General features: G+C 51.5%; 1 protein-coding gene across 6 annotated transcripts; it reads right to left on the reverse strand.

Moving 5' to 3' along the window:
* Positions 1–521: 521 nt before the first annotated feature.
* Positions 522–22,459, reverse strand: ARHGEF40 (Rho guanine nucleotide exchange factor 40). Of its 6 annotated transcripts, none has more exons than XM_081506747.1 (24): positions 22,293–22,459; positions 19,571–19,768; positions 17,703–18,954; positions 17,388–17,555; positions 17,127–17,247; positions 16,452–16,548; positions 16,261–16,341; positions 16,015–16,131; positions 11,742–11,837; positions 11,515–11,630; positions 11,015–11,141; positions 8,459–8,581; positions 8,239–8,382; positions 7,143–7,753; positions 6,793–7,027; positions 6,348–6,434; positions 5,324–5,539; positions 4,438–4,608; positions 3,454–3,631; positions 2,624–2,728; positions 2,255–2,398; positions 1,619–1,749; positions 1,172–1,217; positions 522–1,051 (listed from the first exon to the last, which is right to left on the reverse strand). In XM_081506747.1, the coding sequence occupies exons 1-23, from the start codon at positions 22,293–22,295 to the stop codon at positions 1,176–1,178; spliced, it is 4,563 nt and encodes a 1,520-aa protein (XP_081362873.1). In that variant the 5' UTR covers positions 22,296–22,459; the 3' UTR covers positions 522–1,051; positions 1,172–1,175. The 6 variants fall into 6 exon arrangements, with proteins under 6 accessions (XP_081362873.1, XP_081362872.1, XP_081362871.1 ...); XM_081506746.1 differs by having other exon boundaries at positions 1,619–1,761; XM_081506745.1 differs by having other exon boundaries at positions 11,515–11,648.
* Between the last annotated feature and the right edge of the window lie 2,456 nt (positions 22,460–24,915).

Below are 24,915 nucleotides of genomic sequence, written 5' to 3' on the forward strand. Positions count from 1 at the left end.
AATAAACAGGTGTCTTGAGACACAGGGCACTGTGTCTGCCTGCCTATGTCCTGTCCTCCTTGGGCCACTGCATCCAGAAAAGAGTCGTTTCTTCAGGCACTTTTTACCACCCAAAGAGCTTGGTAAGAAGCTTGGGCTTTACCCTCAGGCTTTGGCTTCAGTCTGGGGTGGGGCCCATGAATTAATGTTTTAACAAGTAGCCTATTGTTCTCCTGTACTGTGATCTGAGAATGTCATCTTGAGAAACTGCTGGATGGTGCTAGACCCCAGCTTGACTATGACCAGCTCAGCTTCAGGGAGTGCATGCAGCGTGAGAGGAGGAACTTCAAGCCTCTGGAGGCCACTCCTCTGGGAGGGTGCACGTTCACCCAGGCCCAGCTTTGTGCCAGTAAGGGGTACAGTGTACCTTGCAGCCTTGGCTTTATTTTCTGTGTTCTAGTTAACGATCGGGTGAGCGGAAGTGCTCAAGTTAGTGGTATCACTTCAAGCCTGAGGTCTGCTCTAGCTGTTCGGAGACAAAGTGTGAGTAAACACATTTAATATAACAATAGTATTATAATAACAGTAATTACATATATAAAGTTTGCAGTTCCCTGCCCCACTCTTCTGTAATGGTTTGCATAGCTCCGTGTCCTATGACCCCCCCCCCCAAAACGGAGTCACCAGGAGCTGGCAGAGATGAGTCTTCTCAGGAAGAGTCAGGGGGCGGCATGAGGGGAGAACACAGGCTAAGGAGGCAGGGCTGACACGGAGCGGTGTCCTGGGAGTATGCACTGGCCCCGGATGGGGAAGGACTGGACAGGGGAACATTTCCCCACCGCCAGGGTATAAAGGCAAGCACGTGTGGACACTCTGGTTCTTGGAGGAAGGAACCTGGCTGGGAAGAGCTAGAGACAGTGGTAGCAGGGAAACACTAGTCCTTTGACCTCCTCTCTGTCCAAGAAGCAGAGGGAAGGACTTCAGTGCTCTTCCAGTCCTCCACTATGTGCCCTCAGCATCCCAGCCCAAAGTGTGCTGAGAGGAGGGGCGGTAGCCAAGCTCCGGATCTTCTCTGGAAGCCAGGAAAGAAGAGGGAAGATGGGTTGGGAGAGGGAAGAAGCTGACTTCCAAGCAGCTGGGAAAGGGAAGGGGGAAGGATGTAGGATGTGGTAGAAAGGGAGTACCAACTCACCCAGTCACAGAGGCGTGGTGGGGTCACTCGGGGCCCGGGTATGACTCTGAAGGAAGAGAAGCTACAGTGAGTTTAAAGCATAAGAAATGATCTCTTGTATAGAGAGGTTATATAACCCTCTCTCTCCCCCAAGCCTGTCAATTAGTTCACCCTTTTTTCCACCTCATCATTCCTGAATTTTGCTGATTGAATCCGAGTTCAAACCAGTCTATTAGAATTGTCCCCTTTCTCTCACTCTTGCACTACACTCCTTATTAAAGATTCTTTTTCACTTCTGACCTTCATCCCTCTCAGCCAGGCCTGGAGGAGAGGAGAAACGCAGACTGGACAATACATCCATCTAACCTGTAGCCTTGTGGGAGCACAGGCTCACTGGTTCCTCTGCCCCTCATGAGTTGAACGATCAGAAGAGCCCACCCCATTCTCAGCACTACTGCAAGGACTTACCTGCCGGGAGAGCCCTAAGATCCCTCCACTGGACAGAATGGGAGTGCTGCTCCCAGGGTGTGGGGGTTGCAGGCTGGGGCTGTTTCTCGGTCCTGGGGACACATCTCCAGAAGAGTCAAGTGTTTCTGGGGCTGGAGGGGAAGCTAGGGTGAGAGCAGAGTACAGAACCCCTCTAGATTACCTTAAGCAACCAAGCTGCTCCATCAGGGAAGAAAAAGCTCCATAGCAACAGGAAGCTGTAAGTCACCATAGCAATCCAGTTGCAAGAGAACCCCCCTACCAAGAGGCAGGAAATTGTCAGCGGCATCATTAGAGCAACCAGGGAAGAAGCGACAGGAAACTATAAGGATTGCCGTGGTGAACCAGGAGGGTACAACAGGAAGCTGAAGCAGTTTCCATAGAAACCCAAGGAGAGCTAGAGAGAGAGGTACAGAGGAAGTGCTTCTTAGCAACAGGCTGCTGTAAGCATTACCCTAGCAACCAGATGGAAGGCTCTTTTAGCAGTGGGGAAGCTGTACATAGTTGTCATGGCAACCGAGCCACTTGGCTAGAGAAAGGAATTGCTCAGCAGCAAGCAGCCTGAACTTCACCATGATGACCCAGCTGTCGGGAGCCACCCCTTGAGAGGTGCCTCACCCAGGGCAATTTGCTTGACGTCCAGATCCCAGGCCTCCTCCTCGACGCGGGCAGGCAGGGAACAGGCTCCCGGGGAGAGACCGGGAAGGGAGGGGCCGGCATGCTCAAAGGATGACACGGCCACCGAGGCCCGGGTGCGGGCGGCTGCAGAGAGTGGGGGAGGTGGAGGGGTGGGGTGCTGGTGTGGGAAAGCCCTCCTGGCTCCCTGAAATGACCCTCATCTCCTAGAAGGCCTCCCAGTCAGTCCCACAGTTTCTGAGAAGACATATCCACTTGTGACCCTTCCTCTTTCCACCACACCTCCTCACTGTGCATTCACTTTCAAGGTCTTGACTTCTGGGGGCCACCCCCCAGCACTCTGGCCCTCACCTCTTCCAGTGAGCAGGGCACTCAGTGTCCGCTCCCCAAGTGCTTTGATGTCCAGGAAGGGTTTATTCCCAATGCCCATGGAGACCATCTGCTGCACTCGGAGCTCTAGGGAACAGAGACCATGTTACCAACCTCTTTGCTCCTTCCCAACTTTTCACTCCTCATTCTCATTCCCTTGGCGTCTCTTGTTACTCTCCTGTTGACTGTTACGACATGGATGGTGATGGTGGTCCTTGACTTCCCCCTCAGACATCTGTCTCTTCGCTCCTACCTGTTGCATCCTGCCCTTTTGGCATTCCTGCTACCCAACTTCTAATACATACCTTCTTTTATCTTGGGCATTAAGAGCAAAATTCCCATTTTTACATACCTTTACAGTTTATCAAGTGTTTCCATATATATCATCTTATTTAATCCTTCCTATCTTACCAAGATGTAGATGTTACTTTCCACTTTTCAGATGAGTGGAATGAGAATTAAAGAGAATTAAAAATGAAAAACAAAAACTAGCAAAAGACCCCCCAAAACAAAACAAACAAACTAGGTCTGCTAACACAGAAATTAAGTTCTGGAAGGCAAGGCAGGTGCACTGAGCACCCTCTGACTCTCTTTTGCCCAGCCATTTGTGCTCACCTTTCTGAAATCTAGTGGCTTCCTCTTTTGGTACACCTTAGATTAATTTCTATCTCAGCAATCTCTCTCATGTCAGATCTTGAATCTTCTCATACATCATTCTCCATCTTATACCCTCTTTTTCCCAGGCCCTCTCCAGCTAACCTCCTGCCATAACCTTGATCCCAAGCACACCCTCTCCTGGTTCTGCCCAGTACCCTTGTTGTGGGCTGCCTGTCTCCACAGCAACTGGGCAATAGAACTTGTCCACTTGAGTTTGATCTCTGGTGAGGCTGCCTGCAGGGTGTACGCCTCTCGTGCACGCCGCCGCCGAAACCACAACTCAAAGCAGAGCCCACTGTCCCCGATGTTTTCTGTTAGCCCCATGTCGGCAGTCTGAGAAAGAGCAGAGGAGTGTGGGTGAAGATGAAGTGCGTCCTGACTAGATGGTACCATGTGGAAAAGCACTACACTTAGCTTGGCATCTGGGAGATGCTCAGTAAATGTTTGCTCAACACCTACCCTGTGCCAAGTGCTCTACATTTAGCCTTCATAACAACCACGATTTGCAGAACGGGGGGTGCTGTATAATACCCAAAGCAACTTGTCCAAAGGCTTATCATAGCTTATTAGAGAAAGTTCAAGCCTGTGGCTGTGTTATTCCAAACCTAAGCTCTTTTTCTCTCTATACTGGACTCTGTTGGAACTAGTATAGGAGGACTAAGTCAGAGAAACTCTTAGAATCATGCCACATTGCCTGATCTGGGACTAGGCTGCTATTGATGTTTATCTGGATATCAAGGCTTTTTCCCTAAAGCAAGGCCTCCTCCCTCCTCTTGGTTTCTTCAGTTCCATAAGTTAAGCTATATTTATAGTGTCCTCTCTTCATTCCCCAGGGACCATCCCTAACTCAGAAAGCATGTGTGTTCTTAATGGGAAAGGTTCTCCTCCCTTCTTGGAATGCCCCATGAATCTCCTGTGTGAATAAGAATCCCATGCAGTTGACCAATGACAAGGACTTCTGTCACCTTGACACCCTAACCTGATGTTTGATTACAGGCCAAAGCCTGTTTTACATGATACAGATTCTGAACCTGGGTTGGGATTGAGTTTTCTAGAACATCCTGAGTTCTCAAGAAGAGCATGATTTCCTATCCTGTCCCTGTGGTTTCCCACCACCACCCTGCCCCCAGGCATCATACCTTAAAGGCCTGCTTGTAAACGAAGGTCTCTGATCCCCCCTCAGGGCCCTTGAGCTTGCTGAACAGGAGGAGATGCTCAAAGAGAAAGACATGGCGAAAGCACTTTTTTCGGCCACAGATGACTGTGAAAGGGTCCCGGTGCAGGAGTTGTCCCTGCTCCTTCAGATCTATCTGGGGAAAGCAAAAGGAAAAGTCATTGGCCCTGGAGCCCTTTATATATATTTTATGGGGTGTAAAAATGGGATTTGTAGGGCAAGCGGCCTAATGCACTGGTTCTCAGGCAGAGTCAGGAAATCAGGGAAGCCCCTGGCCTAGAACCCATCTACCGGTCACCATGCACAGCACACCTGGAGTGGCAGCACAGCCCTGCCTCTGAATTCAGAAGATGTATCACACAGTAGGGTTTATAGCCTCCAGTGGGTAAGCCTTTGCATGTTGGGGACCAAAGCACCACTTTGCCCCAGGAAGAGAATCAAATCAGCAAAGATCTGAAGGGAAAAGAGGTTTAACCCAGTGGAGGTAGGTTTCCAAGCTGTTCTGGAACCTTAGGGCTGGAAAGAGACTAAGGAGAGGAGAATAGGTATGTGTTGAGTGTTGAGATACAGAACGAACTGCAGGGTAGATACAGATAAGAATTAGGAAAGGAATAGGAAAGCAGAGGCAGATACAGGGTCATGGGATGTTGGGCAGGACATAGCTTCTTTATTAGTAGATGAGGAAAATTGAGGGCCAGTGAAGGTCAGTGGCTTGACCAAAGCTATCCACGTTGTTAGAAATGACAGGCTGGGGTCCTCTGACACTGAGTCTAGTTCCCTGGTCACCAGCCCACACTGCTTCTGAGGTTACAGGGCGGCCTGGGCTGGTGTGTCTGGAGCCATGCCCTTACCTCACAGCCACGCACTGCCTCTACAGCCAGCAGGTCTCTGCCACGGATTTCTTGTTCCCGGAGCAGCTGCACAGCGGCCCCAAGGGCCTGCCGCTCAGAACTTGGTTCTGGCCCAGCTTCCCTTAGGAGCTCCTCTAAGAGCCGCCCATACCTGGCCAGCTGCTCCAGGGGCTGCTGCAAGGCCCGGGGCAAGTGAGGGCCCCCCTCCAAGGTGCCCTAGTATGGGGAGCAAACAGATAGGAATGAGGGGAGGTGCTAAAACCTTGGGGGAAGATGGGCAGTACTCTGGGTTTTTAGGGGTAGATCAAGCCCAGATGGGCTTCCCAGGTGGTACTAGAACCCAATACAGGAGACTTAAAAGACTCAAGATTGATCCCTGGGCTGGGAAGATCCCCCTGGAGGAGGACATGGCAACCCACTCCAGTATTCTTGCCTGGAGAATCCCATGGACAGAGGTGCCTGGCAGGCTACAGGTCCATAGGGTCACACAGAGTCGGACATGACTGAAGCAACTTAGCACGCACCCACAAGCCCAGATACACACAAAGGTAAGGTGAAAAACCTTTTCTCAGAAAGAAAGGAGGTAGGAAGCCTGCATGAGACCCAGACATCCTCTATACCTTAAAGGAGAATGGAAGAGGAATACAAATAATCCCTTGTATTCTCCGGCTTTTAACTTTTGAAGTCACTTTCATATCTTTTGATGTGAGGTCTTTTGACCCTCCGAGCAGTCCATTAGTCAGATGTAGTGAATACTGCCCACTTTTACTGGATACAGAAACAGCAGCCCAGAGGAATCAAGACCCTTGCCCAAAGTCCTCAGGTGGACCGGATATGATCCTAGCTTCACCTGGCTCCCAGACCAGTGCGTGCCCCACCCTCAGCAATTCTGGGAGATTAGTGGTAGCTGATGCTCCACGGCCCGTCTAGGAAAGCTTTTTTTTCCCTGAGAGATTTTGAGGTTGGCTGAATTTTATGTCTTCCTGGCTTCTCCCCTTCTCATGAGAGTAGAGGAAAAAGTTACCTTGGCTGGGGGGCTGAGGGCAGCCAGACCCATCTCCAGTTTGTGCCGATGCTTCACGTACTGGGCATAAAGGCTGAATTGGTCCCCCTGTGCCAGGAGGGAAGCAGTAAGTCATCTCCCCGAGGCCCTGCAGACCAGCCTCTCCCTCTCCTCCTCCACATCCTGTGCGGCCAGAAGGAGGGACCGGCCCCCGGGGAGCACTCAGTCTGCCTGGGGAATGACAGGCTCCGGTGGAGAGAGCAAAGACCAGGCAGCCCTGATGCTGGGGACACAGAGGCGGAGTAGATTCAGGAGCCCAGCAAACAGCACTAGGCCCCAGTATCTGGGACTGCACATTCCGGTGGGGGGCGGGGGGAGGAGAGAGGTACTGAGAAGGGGGGACCGTGGATGCGGCCGAGACATGTGAAGGGAGAAGCCCCGGAAGACATTTTAGAGGCTGACTCACATGGCGAAGGAAGCAGGGCCCAATGCGCAGGGGGTGGGTGGTGCAGCCCTGAAGTTCCCGCAGAAAGTGTGTCCGGTGGAAACTGCGGAGCCTCTCCCGGGCGCTCAGGGCAGCAGCCCAGGTGCCCCGCAATTCTGGGGTCAGCTCAGGCCCCGGGGGTGATACCGGCTCACTCAAGGCAGCCACATATTCTTGCTCACAGGTAATCAGCTCAGACACCAGACGCTGCTGGGCGCTGCAGGTACCACAGGGAGAGACAGGGGAGGCTGTGGCATGGGAGGCAGTCACCACCCCGACAATGTCATGTTCTTTTCCTGCGGGGCAGCTGGGTCTGCTGCTTGGGCTCTCACCTGATGCTCCGCTTGCGCTCCATCCGGGGGGTGCCCACTCCCCAGGGCCCTTCTGGTCCCCCGGCCCGGCCCAGCAGCACGTGTTCCCGGGGTGAGCACGTCCTGTCTACCACCTCCGTACTGGTGACCTCTAGGCCTCGGATCAGCACAGTCCTTGGTGGTCTGCCTTCTGCTTCCGGACCCAGCTCGGCACCTTCCTCCTCATAGTCCTCCCCACAGGGGGCCAGGGAGCAGTGGGATGGGGCTGCCCGCGGCCCAGGGCTGCTGGGGAGCAGCAGGGAGCTGAGGCTGGGTGAGGGGCTGTGGGGGCCCCGTGGGGCCCCTCCGCTGCTGGCACTGTCTGCCCGTCGTCGCCGGTGGCCCCGGGGACTCGCCTCCTCCCCCAGCTGTTGCTGAATCCTCCTCTCCAGCTCTTGGCAGCGGGCCCGGCAGCGGCCCCATTCTCGCAGCGCTGCCGGGCTGCCCAGGTCCAGGGCCAGGGCCCGCATCTCCTGGAAGGTGCCAGCGCTGGGCTCCGGGGTGCGCCTCAGGGCCAAGGCCGCCAGCACCGCCTCCCGCCCTGGTCCTGCTCCTGCCAGCCTCGCAGAACCTTCGTCCACCCATTCATGTGCCTGCAAGGCCAAAGGGATGGGGAGTTGGGGACAGGAAAGGGTGAGGTCCCCACTCCCACGAACTGCCCCATGGCAGCTCCTGTCCTCCTTCACTGATGGCTTCCCAAGCCCAGCACCACCCCCAACAGAACACCTCCCCTCACTGTCCTGCATCAGTGCCTAATGTGTTGCTCTGAGCTGGTATGGAGACACAGGAGCCTAGATGAAGATGGCCAATACACAGAATTTACAAATGGCAGGGTCTGTACTGAGTGCTTGTTACATACCGCTTATATAATCCTCACGCAGCCCTGTGAGGTAGGTGCCACGAGGCACACTTGGGTTTAGTCTCCTGTCCCAGGTCATTCATCAGGTGGGTTGATAGAGCCAAGAGTCAAAGCCCAGGGGAGGCCTCCTAAGTCCTGGCTTCTAACAGCTCCCTGATCAGTTTCTCCAGGCAGAAGAAAGGCGGCGATGGGCACCAGAAGAAAAGGCTCGGCACATACCTGCTGGAAGAAGCGCTGTAGCCGCAGAGCCCGATGGAGGCCACTCTCCACCTGCTCCAGGCGCTGTTCAAAGACATCCAGAAGCTTCTGGGAGGGAGCGTCCTCTTCCAGGGCCAGGGTCTCCCTTGCCTGAGCCAGGCGCTCCTGGAGAAGTGAGGCTGCTCTGAGGCCTGGCCCTCAGTCCAGCAGTCTCCCCTTCCTCCCTGCTCCCCCTTCTCACCTGAACCTCAGCACTGAAAGCCCGGAATCGTAGCTCTGTCTCCTGCAGGGCAGGCAGGGAGTCCCCAGGCACTGCAAAGCTTGCCAGCTGCTCCTCTCCGGGGCCCGAGAGCCACTGCAGTGCCTGGGGCAGACAGGGTGGGAGAGCAGGGCCGTAAGGGAGAATGGCAGGGCAAAGGAAAGCTGAGGTCCAGCTCTGACCTCACCACCCTAACTTGTAGAAGTTGGGGGAAACCACATCATCTCAGCTGTCAAGTGGAAACTTTTAAGAAAATTAAATGTGCATTAATTTTTTTAAACACCATCCTTGTAGAGAAGGGGGACAAAAAGAAGCAAATGTAGAAAAATATGGGAAACCTATTGAAAATGTGTTCATTTTCCCAGTACCCCTTCCTGCAACACAAAATTAGTGCAGCTCACGTTTTCATCAAAATTCCACTGTAACTCAAAAAGCAATATGGCTGGAAGTCTCCAGTTTTCCAGTGACTGGAAGTGGTGATAATTTCCACAAGGGTCAAGCGAGAAAGTGAGTAAGAGATCTTTGTAAAACACAAGCTGAAGGGGAGGCTGGGCTGTTAGGAAGCACTGAGAGACCTGTGCTAGGGCCCCAGGGATATGCCTGGAGGTGAAATAGATAAAACTAGTGTGAACTGGAGGCATGAGGGCCAGAAGAAATTTCACATTTACAGAGCCTAGTGACAGGGGGGCAGTAGTTCCAGGGACCGGGCTTGGAGAGACAACTCTGGCTTGTGTATGTGTGTGGCTCTGGTTGCCTATTATGGGGCTCTAGGAACTCTCATGTTGGTTCTGGGATGTTTGACCAAAAAGGGATGGTAATTCCTTCCTCTGAAGAAAGTCTGGAAGCTGGGGCAAGACAGCCTGAGGACAAGAAGTCTGAGAATGTTCCCAATAACCTGTGCCAACAATAAACACTTCTGCAGCCCTCTGCTGAAATCATTTGATCATCCTAACGCCCTCATGAGGTAGGCCTTACTGTCACCCCCATTCTGCAGACGAGGACGTGGGAATTCAGAGATGTTTCAAGGCTTGTCCAACATCTCACTCTTAGCAGAGCACAACTCAAACTGAGCACCTTAGACTCCAAATCTGTGTAACAGTTTGTTTTTTTTTTTTTTTAAATATATATTTATTTGGTTCTGTCTGGTCTTAGTTGTGGCATGTGAGATCTTTAGTTGCAGCATGTAGGATCTAGTTCCCTTACTGGGGATCAAACCCAGACCCCCTGCACTGGCAGTATGGTGTCTTAACCACTGGACCATGAGGGAAATCCCTGTGTAACAGTTTTTAAACAGGAGGAAAACAGTTAATAAGCAAGCAAGCAAACAGTAGGAGAAGTAGGGGGTTAGGTTTTATGTGAAGCAGAGTGCCTGGAAGAGGACTTCACCAGATACCCTGGTGACTCAGACAGTAAAGCATCTGCCTGCAATGCGGGAGACCTGGGTTTGATCCCTGTGTCGGGAAGATTCCCCTGGAGAAGGAAATGGCAACCCACTCCAGTACTCTTGCCTGGAAAATTCCATGGATGGAGAAGCCTGGTAGGTTACAATCCATGGGATCGCAAAGAGTTGGATACAACTGAGCAACTTCACTGGTTCACAGGCCTGGATGCTGGAATGTGTGTGTGTGCTTAGTTGCTCAAGAATACTGGAGTGGGTTGCCATGCCCTCCTCCAAGAGATCTTTCCAACCCAGGGATCGAACCCAGGTCTTGAATCCAACTCTGCTGCATTGCAGGCAGATTCTTCACTATCTGAGCCACCAGGGAAACCCAGATGCTGCAATGGAGGAAGCTAAATATGCAGAAATCTCAGAAAAAGACAGCCTGCCCCTACCCTCCTTTGTCAATGACCCTGGGATGACCCTTCCCCTGAGGCCACATGCAGTCCTTGAGGTGATCACTCAGCACGCTTAGGAGTTATTGAGGAGCAATCAGATTTCAAAGCTCCCTTACCCTACAAGGTAGGGTGGAAAGCAAATCTCTATGGAGCTCTTAGTCCCAGGAGAAAAGAATTAAGGTTCAAAAAAGCAAGCTTTATCCCTGAATCTTTCTCTTAAAGAGACTTTGGTTTCCAAGGCATTTAGCAGCTTCTATCATCCTCTCCTTCTAAGGTGGAGGGAGGTGGGACCTTCCCAGCCTCAGGTTTAGGGATGATATTGCCTAAGGGGTGGACAGAGCTGGTGTCAATGGACATTTGTTATTTCTGAGCTAAAGAGGTAGGCACTCAGAATCAATAGACTCTTCCTACAGTCCCTAAGGGCACCCACGCATCTCACAATTTCTAAGGATCCTTGATCAAATACCAACAGTGGGAAGGGGAGATCTGGCTTCTCTTCCTTGCTGGTACTGAAATGCCATCTCCCTCTTGCTGAATCTCACACTGACCATGATCAACTTCCGAGGAGATGAGGAGGGAGGGAGGGTTGTTCAAGCCAGGTTAGGAGAACACCATCAACTGTAAGTATCAGTGGGAAAAGCGTTGCTGGAGGCCAGGCCCTCAGGTGGAGTAAGAAGCATGGGGGAGGGATTGCTGGCTCACCTGCTGCAGCCGGTGCAAACGTTGCCGCTGCTCCTGCTGCTGCACGTGCAGATTGGAGAGGCGCACGAGCTGGTGAATGGCTTCATCTACCTCTTGATACAGTGCAGCTGGACCTGGGCCTTCCAGCCTGGGGAGGAAGAGGGGCAGAATTAACCACTGCCCTTGTCAAGCTCCCCTCCAGCCCCATCGCATCCTTGCATTCCAATGTGAGGGGTGACACAGCATCCTAGGTCAGCAGATGGGCCTGTATCTGAATCCTGACTCTTCCATTTACTGACTGACCTTGGCCAAGACATTAAACATTTCTGATCCTCCAAATCTCCATTTATAATCATGACTAGCACCTGGGGATGTTATGAGGGTTGTAAATGGAGAAGCATGATATCCTATCCAGATAACATGCTTAGTAAGGATTTTCTGGCAGCTAAGGTGAATTGGCAGTTCTCTGCTGTGTCTCCATCGTGCATGTCCACCTGCCCCCGTGCACCCATCCCTCGTACTTGCTGCTGTGGGTGGAGCGCAGCTTCATCAGGACGGCTCCTCCGTCCCTCTGCAGCTCTGTCAGCCGGGGATCTGCCAGTACCTTCTGCAGGGGCTCAGGCATTCCTACCACCTCCTGGCGGGCAGGGAGAAACTGACAGGTAGGGTTCCACCAGAAGGTCCTCAGCTCAGCTCAGCCCCATCCCCACCTCCATCTCATGCCCTTTTGTCCCATCTCATTTCATACCTCTCCCTCTGGCTCTGCTGCTCTCTCTAGTTCCTCAATGGCTTGCCGTATAGAGCCCAGCACACCTCGGCACAGGTGGCACAGCCTTGCCACTTGCTGAAACAAATACACAGGGATGGAGTCCAGGGACAGAGTCTAGGATAAGGGGCCTAAGCCTGAGGGTGGAGGTGGGACAACCCTAGAGACTTTTATGAGGCAATGCTGGATTCAGTTAGTAAGTAGGTTATTGCTTACTATCTATATGACTTTAGGCAGGTCCAGAAAATTCCCTGAACCTCAGTGTTCTCAACTGTAAAGACGTACTAGATTTAAAGGTTTAAAGAGATGACCCTACATAAGCAGTTAGCATAGGGCTGACACATTTTACAGCTTAGTAAACATGAATCTCCTTTCCCTCATCTGCACTGCCTCTTCACACTATAAAACCCACCTCTCTGCCTATTCAGATGCACTTCCCCTTTGATCCACAGCTTAGAGACCATGTTACAGACCCCCTTTAATACTCAGCTCAGATCGTGTTCAGACCTCTTCTCTTGAAGACAGCATTCAGATTCATAAAATCAGAGATGTTCCAATTGGTGTACTTTGTGGGCAAGAATCTTGAGGCTGGAATGCTGGTGCAGGGAGCATGTACAGGAAGGCACCATCTCCAGAAGTAAGTAACTTGTTACAGGTCACATGGAACCAGAATCAGCCCCTCTGAGTCAGCTCTTTCTAGAACCCCAGTGACATTCTGCATGCTTCTCCTGTTGTTTCTAATTTATCTTCCACCAAAAATGATATATTATTTAACGTCATGTTAAGAATCACAAAAAGAAAAGATTACAGACCTATATCACTAATGAACATAGATGCAAAAACACTCAACAGAACATTGAAAACCAAATCCAATAATACATTAAAAGGACCATGCAGCATGATAAAGTGAGATTTATTCCAGATATGCAAGGATGGTTCAACATCTGCAAATTAATCAACATGAAACACCACATTAACAAAATGAAGGCTAAATATCACACTATCATCTTGATAGATGTGGAAAAACCTTTTCATAAAATTCAATATCCATTTATGATGAAAAAAAACTCTCAGTAAAATGAGTAACGAGGGAAACACCTCAACATCATAAAGGCCACTTATGACAAACCCACAACTAACATCATCCTCAATGATGAAATCTGAAAGCATTTCTTCTACGATGAGGAACAAGACAAGGCCATCCATTCACACCAGTCTTATTCAACATAGTTTTGGAAGTCCTAGCCACAGCAATCAGAGAAGAAAAAGAAATAAAAAGGCATCCAAACTGAAAAGGAAGAAGTAAAATGGTCACTGTTTGCAGATGATATGATACTATACATAGAAAATTTTGGAGAAGCCACCAAAAAACTACTGTAACTCACCAGTGAATTCAATAAAATTGCTGGATACTGAATTAACATATAGAAATTGGTTGCATTTTTATACACTAACAGTGAACTATCAGAAAGAGAAATGAAGAAAACAATTCCATTTATAATAAACAAATAAAATGCCTAGGAATAAACCTAACTAAGGGGGTAAGAGATTTGTACTTGGTATAACACATTGATGAAAGAAATTGAAGATGATACAAACAGATTGAAAGATATACCATGCTCATGGACTGGCAGAATTAATATTGTTAAAATGTCCATACTTCCCAAGACAATCTACAGATTCAAGGCAATCCCTATCAAAATATCAATGGCATTTTTCACAGAACAAGAACAAATAATTCTAAAATTTATATAAAAATACAAAAGACTCTGAATAGCCAAAACAATCTTGAGAAAGAAGAACAAAGTTGGAGGTATCATGCTCCCTGATTTCAAACTGTAACTACAAAGTTACAGTAATCAAAACAGTATGATACTGGCACAAAAAGAGACACACAGATCAATGGAACAGAATAGAGAACCCAGAAATGAATCTACACACATATGGCCAATTAATTTATGACAAAGGAGGCAAGAATATACAATGGAAAAAGACCATCTCTGCAATAAATGGTGTTGGGAGTACTGGACAGCTACCTGCAAAAGCATCAAACTGGACTACTCTTTCATACCATGCACAAAGATAAATTCTAAATCAATTAAACACTTGAATGTAAATCCTGAAATAACAAAACTTCTGGAAGAAAATATAAGCAATACTCTTCTTGACATCTTAGTACTATTTTTTTGGATACATCTCTTTAGGCAAGGGAAACAAAAGCAAAAATAAACAAATGGGATTACATCAAACTACATCACCTTTGCGCAGTGAAGGAAACCATCAACAAAATGAAAAAACTCCCTACTGAATGGGAGAAGATATTTGCAAACAATATATCCTAAAAGGGGTTAATATCCAAAATATATGAAGAACTCATACAACTCAATATCAAAAAAGCAAGCAACCCAATTAAAAAATGGGCAGAGGATCTGAATAAACATTTTTCCAAAGACGACATACTAGACATTGCTTCATGGCCAATAGGCACAATGGCCAATAGGTGAGGATGTGCAGAAAAGGGAAGCCTCATGCACTATTGGTGGGAATGTAAACTGGTGTAGCACTATGGATAATAGTATGGATATTCCTCAAAATATTAAAAATAGAACTACCATACGGTCCAGCAATTCCACTCCTGAGTATTTAATCCAAAGAAAGTGAAAACAGTAATTAGAAAATATATATGCACCTCTATATTAATTGCGGCATTATTACAATAGCCAAGATATGGAACCAATTTAAGTTCCCATCAGTAGATGAATGGCTAAAGAAGATGTGGTACACACACACACACACACACACACACACACTAGAATATTACTCAGTCATAGAAAGGATGAAATCTTGCCATTTGTGACAACATGGATGGACCCAGAGGGTATTATGCTAAGTGAAATAAGTCAGACAGGAAAAGACAAGTACTGAACGATTTCACTTATACGTGGAATCTAAAAAACAAAACAAATGAACAAACATAACAAAACAGAAGTAAAGTTATAGATACAGAGAACAAACAGGTGGTTGCCAAAGGGGAGGGGGTGGGGAGAGGAGAGAAATAGGTGGGGGAGATAAAGAGGTACAAACTTTCAGTTGCAAAGTAAATCAGCCACAGGTATGAAATGTACAGTGTGGGGAATATAGTCAATCCTTATGTAATATCTTTGTATGGTGACAGATGTTAATTAGACATCATGGTGATCATTTTGAAATGTATGGAAATATTGAGTCTACTCTTGTATACCAGGAACTAAAATAGTGTTGTTGGTCAATTATACTTCAAAAACAAATAAACAAAACAAACTCATAGAAAAAGAGATCAGATTTTTGTTTTTTAAAGGGTGTAGATGAGAGGGAGGGGGAATTGGACAAAGACGACCAGGGCTTCCCTGGTGGCTCAGCTTGTAAAGAATCCGCCTGCAATGCAAGAGACCCTGGTTAAATTCCTGGGTCGAGAAGTTCCCCTGGAGAAGGGATAGGCTACCCACTCCAGTATTCTTGGGCTTCCCTGGTGGCTCAGCTGGTAAAGAATCCTCCTGCAATGTGGGACACGTGGGTTCTATTCCTGGGTTGGGAAGATCACCTGGAGAAGGGAAAGGCTACACACTCCAGTATTCTGGCCTGGAGAATTCCATGGATTGTATAGTCCATGGAGTTGCAAAGAGTTGGACAACTGAGCAATTTTCACTCACTCACTCAATCAAAAGGTACAAACTTCCAGTTACAAGATGTGATGTGTGCTAGGGAAATGATGTACAAAACAATAAATATAATTAACACTACTATATGTTAAATATGGAAATTGTTAAGAGTAAATCCTAAGAGTTCTCATCACAAGGAAAAAACTTTTCCTATTTCTTTAATTTTGTATCTATATGAGATGATGAATATTCACTAGTGTGGTAATCACTTCACGATTGTATGTAAATCACTGTGTTGTACAACTTAAACTTGTTCAGTGCTGTATGTCAACTATATCTCAAAACTATAAGGAAAAAAAGAATTTATTTAACATACTCCTCCCCTCTTCCCAGTAGCCCAGGATACACGCACAATCTTTTGCTCATAGTACTTATTGAATTTGCTAATAAACACGTGTTGAATTGTGAACCCTAACTACTTATTAAACTAAATGGAAGGGAAACCACTCTTTCCCAGCTCCTTGGTCAAGTCTCAGATTTGCCATTTTTTCCTAGAAATGTCCTCTGCCGGGTCACTCCTGGCTCCCAGTGTCCTGGGTGGGGGAGACGAAGCTTACCTGGTGTGTCTCTACCCAGTGACTGGGAGAGGGCTCCCTGTGACCTCCCAAGTTCCACTGCAGCTCCTCTGGCTTGGCCACTCTTTTCAGATCACCCTCTGATAGCAACTCAGCACCCTGTAGATACATGAAAACAGGGGTTTTGGGGCCTGGGCACCCAGGGATTCAGGGATTGACCAAGGGCTCCAACTAGCTTCTTCTCTCTCCATCATTGATGGGAACTAGGTGGGAATGAGGAGCTCAAACCTGAAGTCCATGGAGTTCAGTTGGAGGCTCATCAAGAGTGAGAAGCAAGAACCGCTGAATGAGGGGAGGGTCTCCCGAGTCCTGAAGGCAGAGAAGAATAACCCTAAACTACAGGCAACTAGGTGGCCTGGAATGACCACTAGGGAAGAGTTAGGGCCCAGAAGAAGTAATCATCTCAAGAGATTGGTTACCTGAAGTTGACTCAGGACAGGAATGAGAGCTGGAGGCAGTGGGGGTGCCTTGCGAAGATCCACCAGGACAGACAGCCCCAATATCTGTAGATCAGGTCTGTGGGGGCAGAAGAGCCAAGGGGAGGGAGAGAGAGAGAGAGAGAGAGAGAGAGAGAGAGTGTGTGTGTGTGTGTGTGTGTGTGTGAGTGTCACTCATTCTCAGGAGAATTTAGATCCTAGCAATGGGCAAAGGATCAAACAAAGCCTGGGATGTGTGTCTAAGAGATAGTGATGACTAGCAATTAGGAGTCTATATTCATACAACTACTGGGTCATGGGATCAGAGTTTAAAAAGTTAGGAATTCTGTGCTCCAGAAGGATATGAATTCAATGCCAGCACCTAGCCTACTGCCTAATAGGTTCTGGGGCTCAAGAAATAGTTGTTGGATGAGTGAATCCACATTTTTATAATCTAGGTAGCATCTTAGGAGACTGAAAGTCAGCAGGGTTGATTTTGAGGACTGATGAAGACATTCTGCAAGTCAGGGGTCAGGAAGGTCAGACGTCAATGACTTGAACAATCTGAGGGCCGTAGAAGTAGGTGTCCTAGAGGTCAGTGTCCTGTGGAGAGAAGAGGGCAGGGTCCTTATGACCCAGGAGGTTACTGTGCAGGGTGTCAGTCTGGGCCTCAGTTACCTGAGCAGTGAGTGAAGGTAATGAAGAGCAGTGCTCAGCACGTCTTGGGAGGGTGGGGGCTCCTCGGGAGGGCACGGTGGGGTAATGGTCAGCAGAGCTCGCCCACTCTGGTCCACCCCTCCTGAGGACACAAAATGGCCAGGCTGTCCTGGCTGGGGGCAGGCCTTGGCTACCTCCCATCTAAACCACCTCCCTCTACAGCCCACCCTGGAGGCTTTTCCTGCCTCAATCCCTTCCCTTCAGCCACTGCTGCCCACTGACCAGTCAGGACGAGGAATCCAGATGCCATTAAGTCCCAAGCTACATCAGGGTCATCAGAGATGGAGACTGGGGGGCCTTCCTCCAGAATGCTCTCCCCTTTCACTTCTTGCACAGTCTCTGGGGGTGGTTTTAGGGGATCGGAGAGGAGCCCTTCTGGATCGTCGGGCCCTGCAGACACAGGGCAGAGCTATGGGCCTGAAGTGAGGACAGGTCTGGCTGTTCCTCTCCCAGCCTCACCTCTGCTTTTCCTCCAGCCCCCTTCCCTAGGCCCCACCTAGCCCAGCCCTTGCCTTACTGACCTCAATGTTGTCTCACCTGCCATGCACACCAGGCTTAGCCCCTCCTGTTCTCTTTCTCTGGCCCTCTCTTCTACAGGCCCGCAGACTTCTTGGGACCGAGGCTCTTTTTCGTCTGCTGGTTTGAGCTCCTCTCTTGGCTCATGTTCTGGCTTCCCCGAGCCTTCATGTTCCTCCTTAACTGGGCTGCATCCTGGAAGCTCGTGTTCGTTTGGTGGGGGCAGGCTGACAAGGGCTTCCTGGTGGCTGGTCTCTTCCTTGTCCCCAGGGCTCAGTGGGGCACTGTCCCCTCCTCGGTTAAGAGCCCCTCTGCCTGCAGCTCGCTTCTTTCTCCTGTTTCCTTTACCTGTTCTCCGAGGGGTACCAGGTAGCCCTTCAGCCCCCTGGCCTGGTCCTGCTCCAACCTCCCCTGGCCTCAGAGAGCAAGACTCAGAGGCTTCTCCCAGTGCCTCTGCCGGGGACGCAGATACCTCTAGGGCTGTTGCCTCTGGGAGAGCCTCAACCTCAGCTCCCGGGGGAGACCCAGGGGAGGCTCCACTGCTGCTCCCCTCACCAGGTGGCCGGGCTCCATCCTGGTCCCGAGGCCCCAGACCCTTCTGGTGCATCCACGCCCGGTGTCTCCGATGCCGGCCTTTCCCTCCAGCACCCTTGCGTGTGGGTACTGTCCGGGTCCGGGAGAGGCCGGAAGAGCCTTCAGCATCCATGGGGCTCCCCCTTACAGGCAGTGTCACCTCCAGGAGCTCCACATACTCGCCCTCAGGTCCTTCAGCGGGGGCATTGTGCCCATCCCCGGGACTCCGGGTGCCCAAGGCTTCCTCAGGGAGTGGAGGGCTGGGGAGCCCTGGGGGCCCAGAGGGCAGTTCTGGGGGTAGTGTGCTTGGCCGATGTCCAACCATGAGGCCTCCTTTGTGCACAAATCGAGGGCAGATGAGCTCGGCCCAAGGCAGTCGCTGAATCCCAGAGGGCGCAGACAGAAGGCAGGTGCTAAGGCGACCTGTCGGCCTGTCCTTATTGATGCCTTGTAGCCACTCAGGTGTGAACAGGTATGCACAAGCCTCATTAGGCACAGGCAGCTCCTGCACTCGCCCACCCCCTGGGGCCAGGCACTTGAGCGCCAGGCGGGGTGCTTGGGCTGCTGAGGGTACCACTTGCAGGTAGAAGTCTCCTGGGCGCAGCAGCTGCCAGGGGAGGGCGGCCAGCTGCACCACTACCTGCTCATGCAGGCAGAGGGGCCAGCCCTCGTGGAAGAAGAGGAAACCGCTGTACTGGGCCTAGGGAGATAGGGGGCAGGCTGTGCTCAGGCCTCTGCTGATGAAGCCAGCAGGAGGGGCTAGTTAGAATGGGACTAGCCTAGGCAGGAGTGGCCTTATGCCTGGTGGGTTATGACTCCAGGGGAGCAGGAGGAGATATCTTGCTGTGTGCATGTGACAGAGGAAAGGATTGGGACTGATTGGTTTTCTGGTGGTAGGAAGCTTCCCTAGGAAGCTGGTTCCACGAGTAGGAGGGGAAGAAGTGAGTCATTATAAAGATGTGGTCAGCAGATGCCATTGTTTTGGAGGAGTTGGAGACTCTTAGGAGGTCTTTAGAGCTGTAGAAGTGACTTTGTTGAGTCATTCTTGGGCAAGTCAGTATCTTGAAAAAATTGATATGAGGAGGGAAATGTCTGGAATTTGGTCTGGAGGGTCAGCATCTTTGGGAATTGATGTTTCTCAGGGGTCAATATTTGGGAAGATGAGTGTCTATGTGTTAGTACCTGAGTGGTAAGTGTCTCTGGGGGCATCAGTATTAGGGAGGCAGTGTCTCCAGGTGGGGAGAAATTAGTCTGACTGGTGTCTGGGGTGAGGCAGTGGATCTTAGGGGAGATAGAACAGGAACGTGTTCACTTACACAGGCTTCCTGCTGGATCTTGGCAAGCAGGTGCTTGGCAGGCACCAGGAAGTCCAGTGTGTATCTCAGCGCATCCTCCCGATAAGTCCTCTCCACCACCTGGAACACTTGGCCCAACAGTGTGGGGGCTGTTGCCTCGAAAGGTGGGTAAAGGGCCGCTAGAGTACTCTGCACACAGTCCTCTACTGGCTCAGGCTCCTGGGAGAGACAAGATCAGACTGTGGATCCCTAGAGATCACTCAAGCATGGTTCCTTAAAGGCTGGTGTTGTCCCCCAGGGGCCCCAACATGTACAAAGTGTGTGTAGAGAGACGGCATTCAGGAAATGCTGGCTGAATGAGATGGGAGTGGGGCTGGGCCCGTCAGAGTGCACTCTGAGACCTTGGTTTCAGAGATCTGGGGAGACTTTTCTGTGAATGTCTTTGATCAGGGCTGAACCTGGTTCTTGTACATTGGGATAATTGCATAGGCCCTCTTCCTCAAGAAGAGATGGGCCCCTGGGCCATCAGGGAAGTCACAGGTGGCTCAGAGTTCTGCAGGGTGGACCCTTTTGACACAGCCACCTTACTAGTTCCTCCTCACAGGGCCTACCAACCAGAGACCCCCTTCTTAAGTAGAGGTGCCACCATCCATGAGCAATCATATGCTAATGGTCATTGGGTGGGAAGAAGAAGGACTGAAGGGCTATCTGTCTTGAGTCTTTCTAGCACCCCTCATTCTCTCCAGTGGCTCTCAAGAAACCACCCATTCCCAGAGTATGCAGGATTAGGTTACAAAGATTTGGGTGGGGACAGCTGAAAGAGGGAAAAGTCACAAAAGGAACGTGTAAGAAAGGGAGGAGGAGGCCTTGCTGGTATGTATTGGAGCTGAAATATTTTCTGATTTCTGTAGGGCCTGTCTGACAACCTCCATCCTGGGCCACTATTTCAGAAGTTCTCAGCCCTGTTTCCTCTAGACTCACCTCCCTAAGTGAATCAGTTGGATATCTTTCTCCATCTCAGAACCTAAACAGCCACCCCTCAGGCTATTCCTTTACAAACTTACTTCTCTTTCAAGGTGGCTTTGAAATTCCTTTTATCAGATTTCTTTGCTGTAACTGGGCAAGGGTGATGCTCAAATTGAAGTGTTTACTTAGTTCTCTATTCCGAATTGCCCTCCCCACCCCCTACTCCGCCGGCTCTGCCCTGAGGATAAAACTGCATATTTTACTTTGAGTCCTTCCAGCCTGAGTGTTACAAGCCTGTCCCGACAGTCAGAGACGCGAGGCAGCCACTCCAGAGACCGACAGTCAGTGCGTCAGCACCGAGACCCGGCCCCAAGGTGTGTGGGCGAGCAGACAGACCCCCCAGTGTTCCGGGGACCCGGCCAGCTCCCGGAGCGTGGGTGGGGGAGGGTGGGGATGGGCGGGGTGAGGCAGAGTGTGCCGTCCCCTAGGAGGCCTGGAAGGGGGAGCTAGAGCTGGAGCAGCGAGGCAGCTGCAACCCATTAGGGGCGGTGAGCTCATGGCTGAGTGAGAGTCTCAGCCACAGGAAACGGCAGCGGCAGGAGGGGAGGAGGGGTCTGGTGTGGGAAACGGCGGGCAGGAGCTCAGCGACCCGGCCTCCAGCCGCCGGCCCGGACCAAAGAGGAGAGCAGAGAGACTGAGTCAGCTCTCCCTGGCCCAGTTCCTCTTTCTTCTTGTTCCAGTCTCCCTGCCAGGGGCTGCCCTTCCTTCTGTAGAGGAACAACCCCGGTGGTGCTCCTACCCCTCCTCCACTCCCTGCTGTGAGCGCCCCCTGGCAGGGCCTCTCCCCCTCCTCCACTCCCTGCTGTGAACGCCCCCTTGGCCGCGCCCCCCCCCCCATCCCTCCGCAGTGGGCGCTCTCTCTGGCAGTGTCCACACCTGCAGTGACTCTTTAGAGAGTACTTTTGGAGTGAAAGTTCACAGGACCATGTCCACTCCTATAGGCACGGCCGTCCCCTAGCAGCGCCCTCCAGCTTCCTGTGCCCTCGAATTGCTGCTGCCAGGGTCCCCAACCCGTTGCAGCGGGAATGCTCCGAGACAGTGCTTTGCTTCCCTGCAGCGTGAGCTCCGGGGCACTCCTCCCCCCATCGCATCTCGGGTCGGCTCTGGCATCGTTACGCCCCCTGGCACTCTGGGCCCCCTCCCCACTCTGTCCACTACTCTGAGGCAGCATCTCTTTCTCCGAGGTAATTTCCCTTTTTGGCGAGGTCCCTGGCCCCAACCCAGCCGCAGCTGTGGCCGGTCCCCCAGGGCCGGATGGGTGGGCCCGGCTCACCGGGGTGGGGACCGGGATGGAAAATGGTGCTTCCAGGCAGGTCATTTCTCATGACCCGAGGCCGGACCCCCCTCCAGGGCCGCTGCAGCACGAACCCGCAGGGGTCTCCCGCGGGTAAGGAGTTGGAACCGGGGGTGGGGGGTGGGGGAGATCCTGCAAGTCAGGACAGAGGAGGGCGAGGGGAGGTATGTGGATTAGGGGGAGAGACCTAAGGGAGGGCGCGAAGAAGAGGGGAAGAAAGGAGTGAGGGCAATACCCAGTGGGGTCAGAGTCAGTGCGGCAGACAGACAGATCAAAGAAAAGAAGGGGGGGATGGGAGGAAGGAGAGTCCCAGGAGCGCTCAAGAGTTCCAAGCTGGAGCAGGAGGCACCCAGCTGGGGGCTGGCGATCCGCAGAGGATGGCGCGAAAGCGGAGGGGACACCGGGTGGCGACGCGGGACTCACCATGGCTCGGCTAGCCGCCGCGTCCGACGCTCGGACCGGCGGGCGGGGCCGGGCGCGCTGCCGCCTCCCTCCCGCCGCTCGCGTCTCGCCAGGTCTGGCTAGGGGACAGCTTCGGCCGCGGTGGCGGCTCGGCCCTCTCGGGCTCCCAGGCCGCGGGGCCCCACCAGGGAGGGTCGAGACGGCCGCCCCTCCTCGCCCCGCCCTGCAGTGCCCGCCTCCGCCTGCGCGTCCGACCCCCTGCCTGGACGCCCTCTCCCGCGCCGGGCCTCCGACCGCTCCCCCCGACGCCCCTAGCCGATCTGCCCGACTCTCCCGCAACCCTGTTCCTCCTCCGCCCCGCCCTCCTGCCTGTCGCCCCGACCCTGACCCTTGGAGGCCCGTCCCGCCGAAGATGCCCCTCTTTTCCCGCCTCCGCCTAGCTCCCTAGGCGATCAGTTTAGTCGCCGCAAGGGACAGCCCAGAGACTGGGGCATGCGAGAATTCCCTGGGGTCCCCAGCCTAGGACTGGAGTCATTTGACGGCCGGAAGCCTCCCGAGTCTAACTCGCCTGGGAACCTCTTCTCCCCTCGGTTGCCAGACTTTAGCAGCACTGGCAGCACCTGGAGCTCAGAAGAGAACTGCCCCCCGCCTCAACACACACACACACACAGCCCCGGCTAGCTTCCCTCGGAGCTGGGGGCAGGAAAATCGGGGGATTCCTCCCACTCTCCAGGGGCTTGCCTACCCTCCTCCTTCCCCTCCCATCTCCTCCCGCCTGCAGCCTTCGGGCTCCGACAATGGGCTCCTCTGTGCGGCCTGGGGCGGGCGGGGGCGTGGGGGAATTAGGGAGCTGAGAAGGCTTGGGGAGGGGGGTTGGACGTCGAGGCTGAATGCGCGCAGAGTCCTGGGATCAGGATCCTTCTGCCGAGGCGGACGTTTTCTGAGTTCTTTTCCTCTCTGCCCCTTCCCCTCTGAATCCCTCATCCTCTCCCTTAGCTAGCGGAGGGAAGGCACCAGACCCCGTTCAGCAGCCCCACCTCCGGATACCAGACCCTTCCTTCTTTGGGGGTGGCGAAAGAGAGTCTCCTGGGGCCGCTAGAGCTCTTGGTGGCGGGGATGGCAATCTGACGCAGTAGACAAAGAGGGTAGACTAGTTAAGAAAGTTCTAGTCTCACCCATCCTCCACCTCGTCTGGATGTCAAATGAAACCCTGGCGAGGGTCCCCCAGGAGGGCCAGAGGAGGCTTAGGCATAGCAGGGAGATGCCTTGCTCCTCCTCTGAGCAGGCACCTGGAAACCGTGCAGGGGTGGGCAGGGGCATTTCTAAAGAGTGGGCATTTGAGAAGATAGGAGAGCCAAATAGACCCCAGAGACGGACGTGAATGCAGGTACCACTGCGACTGGGGAAGGGGTGACGTTTGGAAAACGTCCTGCTCAGAATGCAGCTCCGACGTAGCCAAGAGGCTGGAACCTGAGGGCAGTCTTTGGAGCGGAGGCAGGCGGAAGGGTGGGGATGGAGGGGGCGTCGCCTAGGTGATGGGCTCTTCTCTCACCTCCTCTGAACGCTAATCTCCACCCTTTTCTCCTCTCCGCAGGGTCTGGAAAAGAAGAGAGAAAATATTCATTCTTTTGGAGGCAAGAAGATCCCTCTGCTCCATAGCGTCAAAAGAAAAAAAAAAAAAATCTAGGGCAGCAAACCTCAGTGCCCGTCTTTCCAGCGCAGTCAGAGGCAGGGAGCTGGAGCTCTTGTCCATCAATGGGTTATGAGCTCTCTAGACATCTAGCCTCCCCGGGTCTCCTTATAATTAGTGCTGAGAACTGGGAGAGTGAGATTTTGCTACCCCCTGGTGTCCACTCTTTAAATGCGACCCAGTGGCTGGTTACAGAGGCCAGAATTTAGGAGACTTTCTTAGGGGGGTTATTATGAACCTTATTCACTTGTTGCAAACCCAGCTCACCCATTCCCAGTGTTGACAGAGTCTGAACTTTTCCTCATTAGATCTTAGCATTCTTTATACTCAAACAAATTGTTTGGGGAACAGTTGGTAGAATCCGAGTTTCCCACAAAGCTGGCTCTTGTAGTCTGTGAGCTCCTGGGGGGGAAAAAACGAGTGGATTTTTTTTTTTCCCTCGTGGAAAAAAGGGAGATTTTGAAAGTTTTTGAGCCTACGGGTGAGGGGTTTTGGATGCAGGCTCTGAAATCAAGTTATTCCTTTCCAGGAGTTTTAATCTGTGCTAAATTAGAAAGGTTTATTTAAGTAAATAAGGAGACATATGCATATAGTGGTTAAATGCCACTTTCTCCAAGAATGCAGGCTCTTACCTAATACCTGTGCATCTGTGCGATAGTGTGTGTGTTGATGTGAACATTTTGGGAAGATTGTGAAGTAGAAAGATTAAAATGGAGGAAATAGAGACTGGCAACAGACCAGACTTAGAAACTCTCTCCAGCATTCACTGAAAGTTCTCACTATATTTCACCAATTTCAGATTCTTTGGAGTGTAGCAAACTCTCATTTTACAGATGAAATTCTGGCTTATTTGAAATTAAAAAACAAGCTGTAAGCTATACAGTAAGTGGAGAAGCCAGAATTTGAACCCCAGCAGCCTGACAACAGAGCCTTCATTCTCAACCACTGATATAG

Source organism: Giraffa tippelskirchi, chromosome 7 (assembly GCF_054371585.1).
Source record: "Giraffa tippelskirchi isolate mGirTip1 chromosome 7, T2T-mGirTip1v1.2.pri, whole genome shotgun sequence".
Classification (NCBI taxonomy): Eukaryota; Metazoa; Chordata; class Mammalia; order Artiodactyla; family Giraffidae; genus Giraffa; species Giraffa tippelskirchi.

Coding starts and splice junctions, on each gene's coding strand:
- ARHGEF40 (XM_081506744.1), bottom strand. Junction 18,955..19,570: donor AGATCCAGCAGGAAGCCTGT/GTAAGTGAACAC, acceptor CTATCTCCCTAG/GCCCAGTACAGCGGTTTCCT. Junction 1,762..2,254: donor CGTCAAGCAAATTGCCCTGG/GTGAGGCACCTC, acceptor CTCTCACCCTAG/CTTCCCCTCCAGCCCCAGAA.